Source organism: Astatotilapia calliptera, chromosome 20 (assembly GCF_900246225.1).
Source record: "Astatotilapia calliptera chromosome 20, fAstCal1.2, whole genome shotgun sequence".
NCBI lineage: Eukaryota > Metazoa > Chordata > Actinopteri > Cichliformes > Cichlidae > Astatotilapia > Astatotilapia calliptera.
The window spans coordinates 31439877-31445171 of NC_039321.1; the positions used below are offsets into that span (position 1 = coordinate 31439877).

The 5295-nt window shown below is 40.6% G+C and overlaps 1 protein-coding gene across 2 annotated transcripts in view; it reads left to right on the top strand.

Moving 5' to 3' along the window:
- LOC113013554 (NUAK family SNF1-like kinase 1) overlaps window positions 1-4291 on the top strand; it is a 22676-nt gene extending 18385 nt beyond the window's left edge. For both annotated transcript variants that reach the window (XM_026154560.1, XM_026154561.1), the window contains 3 exons: window positions 654-773; window positions 1247-1379; window positions 1487-4291. In XM_026154560.1, coding sequence (XP_026010345.1) covers window positions 654-773; window positions 1247-1379; window positions 1487-2676 — 1443 coding nt within the window. In that variant the 3' untranslated portion in view covers window positions 2677-4291. The remainder of the gene's footprint in view (window positions 1-653; window positions 774-1246; window positions 1380-1486) is intronic.
- The last annotated feature ends 1004 nt before the right edge of the window (window positions 4292-5295 follow it).

The following is a 5295-nucleotide window of genomic DNA, read 5'->3' on the forward strand; positions in this document are numbered from 1 at the left end:
AAGCTGTCATTGTGAATATTTTTAACACCACGAGGGCTGATAGTGAGCCAGCATGCATGTTTATAATCTTCGCAGATAGAGGAGAGACACAGTATGTCTGCGTATGGCTTTCAGAGCCTCGAGTGAGTGATTGTTCCATTACGTGGGCGTAAGCAGCCTGATGCTTTTGGCCCGCTCCCCTTTTCCTCGCTCACACTTACTCTGGCAAAAGCTCAGCATACCTGCAGTATTTTTGGCTCCTTTAAAAGGAATTGCTTTTGAGTTATTGTGTATTTTCTTTCCCACATGACTAAAAGCTTTCCGTACATAGTCACTGAAAAGGAATTTAGATTGCGTGAGGCCGAGTGCTAAAGTGAATGAAACTCAGTGCAGGATTCAGTGTGAACTGATTAGTTCACTGTGACATAAAGTTTGAGATATCAGTGTTTTGAGTTTGTGGAGAGACATCTGGACTGAGATCTGTTGTCTTGTAATGTGACAGTTACGCCATCTATGATTCACAGTGTCACATGAACCTCTTGTGTTTACTTGACACAGAAAATGAGCGCAGACACATCCAGCAGCTGTGAAAGCTTTGAATAGTGTCAGCAGTAGGAAGAAATAAAAATAATTATTAACAAAATATGTTAATTTGCATTCTTTCTTTTTTGCAGCTGGCTGATTTTGGCCTCTCAAATAATTTCCACAAGGGCACGCTGCTGCAAACCTACTGTGGAAGTCCGCTCTACGCTGCCCCAGAGATCGTGAAAGGGCTCCCATACCAGGGACCAGAGGTTGGTCAACATGCTGTTAATTCCCAGCATTATGGATGTTAGGTTGTTTTAAAATGTTCACAGAATAATCAGTTTTGTTTACTGCAAGACTGGAGGGCTGCTTTTGGTGAGATTACATCATCATTTAATGTCACCACATGTGGCTGGTTTTCTTTTAAAACAACAGCTTTCTAGTACATTAGCTAATTCTAACAACTTGCATTGTGGGTATTGTACGCACCAGATGCTGGCATGAAAAAAAGCTCTTTAAAATGTAAAAAAATTATGATGTCGCTGGTTCTGCTGCATTTTGTGTCTTTCATGAATCCAACATTGTTATTTATATTAGTGCAATGCTAAATTACACTAATTTAGCAGTGTAAAATTCATATCTTCTGGATTAGTGTAGCTTTAAACCACAGTACATCTTCTTTTGTTCATGAATATGCTTTAAAATAATATAATATTTCATTCTGTATGTGTTTGTGTCTTAGGTGGACTGCTGGGCACTGGGGGTGTTGCTGTATGCCCTTGTTTACAGCAGCATGCCATTCGATGGTGCCAGTCACACAAAACTCACAGAGCAGATCAGCCAAGGTCGCTATCGCAGACCCAACCCCCCCTCTGGTAAAGCTTCATAACTTTATTTTTTATATATATTTTTAAAGCTGTCAAATGGGATCTGGTTTGTCAGCGTAGTGGCCATAAATAACTGTTGACTCTGTCCCCTCCAGACGCCTGTGCTCTCATCGGCTGGTTGCTGACAGTGCGTGTGGATGAGAGAGCCACGATAGAGGACGTGGCTAACCACTGGTGGGTGAACTGGGGATATGAAGAGAGTGTGTGTGACTGCCCTTCATTTCCACACCAAGAGTGCCCCTCCCCGCTGCTGGCTCGCTACATCGACTGGCAGAATCAGGTTGCTGCTGCTAGCAGTTTGACGGCGGATGCAGACTGCCTGTCCTCAGACTCTTCCGGTCTTCCTCAACACGCTTCCAACCCCTTTTACTTCAGCTTACCTCTAAAGCACGAATGTGGGGGAGGTGCAAGGGTGCGCGGTGGAATATCGAGTCTTAGGAAGTCTCGCAAGGAGAATGCGATTCCCCAGACTGCACAGGGAGCTTGCAGTGACGTTTGTTTAGCAACTGCTTCTTCCGTGGTGATTTCCTCCAGTTCCACTTTTGAAAGAAAAAAGCCCAAAGGTATTCTGAAACACCAGAGAAGTTTAGATTCAGTCTTTCACACCCCTCCCAGGGATAACTCCCCCTCTCAGCTCTGTAACACTGCACCGCAGCCCTGTCGAACACACAGTCTTACTCATGCGTATGTTGACGTCCTATCAACCAGCCTTCTGTCTCCAACTACATTCAGTCAGCCGTCGTCCAAAATGCCCAAGAAAGGGATACTAAAGAACTTGTATGGTGGGGAGTCAGGTTATGGTTCCTCATCAGACAGAAGGGGCTCAGGTGTAGGAAGTACAGACAGTAATGCAGGTCAGTCCTGTTCCCACAAACAACAAACATGTCTCCCTGGAGTTGAAGACAGTCCCACAATGCGCACAGAAGCAGTAAGAAGACGTAAGGGTATTTTGAAACGTAATGGAAAGTTTTCTCGCAGCCTGGATCTTCCTGACAACCACCAGTCTTCTCCCTCTCCAACTCCTGCGATATTCCCAGAGGCTCTGCAGCATCTCCTCCAGACTGCAGGGGATGCTGAGGGCCGTCATAGCCGCCCCTCTAGTGTTGTGAGCGAGGATAGCCTCTTCTCCTCCGATTCCTTTGATCTGCTGGACCTTAGCTCCCAGTCACGTCGCAAGATTTTCTCAAGGGGGGTGCGGCACAGCTCAGAGGACGATTTGGAGCAGCTGAGAGGCGAGGCGGACAGGGTTGTTGGACAACGACAAACAAAAAAGGAAATGCTGTAATACGAAGCGTATTAGAAACTTTAGTGTGCTGAAAAACTGGGTTTAATTCCAGCTCTTCAGTTCAGTTTTATGTGATAATCAGTGCCTGCGATCTTGAAAAGACTTCATGAACTCTAGAAAGGTTGCATCTCAAGTACGCAGACTCTCATGACCATTGCACTGCCGATGTAAAGCACCATGTCTCAGCATATTTGCAGCGATAAATTAAAGTGTAGCCTCTGACTGTTTAACTGTGTTCCTCCAAATGGGACCTGATTTCCAGCAGTTTGCAGAGACAGGACAGAATAGTCTGTTTAATGGACTCGGTCCGACCTCACCTGCACAACAGACTCTCCTTGTAGATTTTTGCAGATTGATGTTGACAACTCTCAAAATCTTTGTCTGAAGGCTGTCATCTGCTAACATGGTAATCCATGCATCTTTGATTTATCGACAATCATTGTATGAGTAAGTCAAAAGACTTAAAGATATTTCCATCCACCTGCATTTTTTGACCATTTTGGATATAAAATCTGAGGTGTAAGTTCAGAAAAAAAGAAGAAAAAATACTTTTAAAGTTCAAAAAAATATGTGTGTATTGATAACAGTGAAATGTGGCAAAGTGCAATTGAAACTAGCTTTTTATACACTAATCGTGCATGAAGCATGTCAGATAGAAGCATACAGTATGTATGTGAGAACTAATGGCGAGGAGGAGCATTAGTTAAATTAATATATGAAACAAATGTAAATATAATTTCATTTTTTCTGCATTCTTTGGCAGTGCTACTAATTTTGCTGGTGATCTTTTGTAATATATAATTTGCACACTGTTGTTCTGCAGTGGTTGTGATAACACCCGGCAATAAATTTAACATCATCAGCTACTTATACTCAAGTATCCACCTTCATGCAGTCACACATACATATGGAAACAGATATGCATAGAAGTTTGCTTTTAGCTTAATGATTTTCTGAAATGTGTTCAAATGTGTGCAGTGTTTGGATGGAAACTAGACTGTAGAAACTTCTGTTATGATGATAAATTCTGCTCAGTTGACCTTTGGGATACTTTGTGGCAGCACTTTATAAACCTTATATAAACATTGCGACATGGTTATAGCGCACTAAAATGTAGCAGATATCAGGACATTTTAAGTGTTCAGTATTAACCTGTATAATCTGTCAGAAATTCTAATTTCTCATCTGAGAATAAATTGTGTTTTTATTCATTATCTGTTCATGCATCATCCTGCTTATGTTTATGCACTGTGGGCTTGCACAAGAGGAGCTATGGTTGTTAACAGACACTTCACATTGGTTAAACCCCATTTGTTAAATGTTTATATTCCGCTTATCTAAAATGCTAAGGAAAGTAATGCCGATGTCAATATTTTTTTTCAAGTATATTTATGCCACACAGTGTTTCACTGTGCACAGTTTGCTTCTTTGCACCAACACACACAGTGTGAATAGCAGATAGATCACATTGCTTTTTACCGTGACACCACCTGTGCTGCTCTGGATGTTTAGGTGATGTATGCAATATTAAATCTGTGATTTTCATACTGTGAGAGGAAATACAAAGAATTCTCTTTAACTTTTTTTGTTTGTTTTTTTTAAATATTTTTGTTTTTCTGGGTAAAATAAATTATTTGAATCTGAGCAGTTTGCAGTGTCTTTTCTGATGAAACGATAAATAAAATCAGCAGCATGTTGTAAGACGTATTGCATCTTGACCAACCATAGAGTTTGTACTCGAAAGCAGGGATGTTAGTTAGTTTGATTATTTGTCTGAGTGTGGAAGACAAAAAGATGTCTATTTAGTTACCTTGCTGTCTTCTTCTGTGTTTCTGTCTCCATAAACTCAGCTCTAGTTGGCCCACAGATTGTTTTCATAGTTTTTAATGGACTTGGTTATAAAAAGAAGTAGGCACAGTTTCTTTCTTTAAATGCTCTACAAAAAGGAAACATTAACTGTGGAAACAGCAGATTTGAAAAAGCAGGTTTCATTAAACAGTTATTCCAATGTTGTGTTTTGAAAGCCTGTCCAATGAGTAAACACTTCATAGATTGTTGTTTGGAGATTTTCATTTTAAGGATTACATTTTTCTGTATGGATTAAAAAAAATGCCAACATCTCCAAAACAACAAAACTCACCAGAAGGCCTTGTTTAGATGTGAAGAAGCCCGGCATGGTCTTTGATAAACATTATTATTTTATACCATTCACTTGCCTGGTTGTAAATTTCTTTAAGTCTTCTCCCCATTTTAGGACACTTTATATAATTTGAATTGATTGATTGGAGAAAAAGTTGGCCAGCAGAGGATGAAATCCAGAGCAAAGGTCAGATGGTGACTTTTCACAACACTCATATCCCGTCAGTGTCATGGGGACTATTTTGTTACATAAGAACAACCATTTAACTGTGCTGAGCTAATGTTTATGCTGCATGCACAGCGAGTAGATGAGTAAATGTGATACAGCCTTTATCTACACCCAAGACTTCTGGATTCTCAATCATTGCTTAAGATGGGTTGTCATCAAAACTACTGTACTGGGAGGTGATTTGAAGAAATATGTTTAAATCATCAAAACATCCATCTATCCACGTTCTTCTTCTTATCCAACTCAGGGTC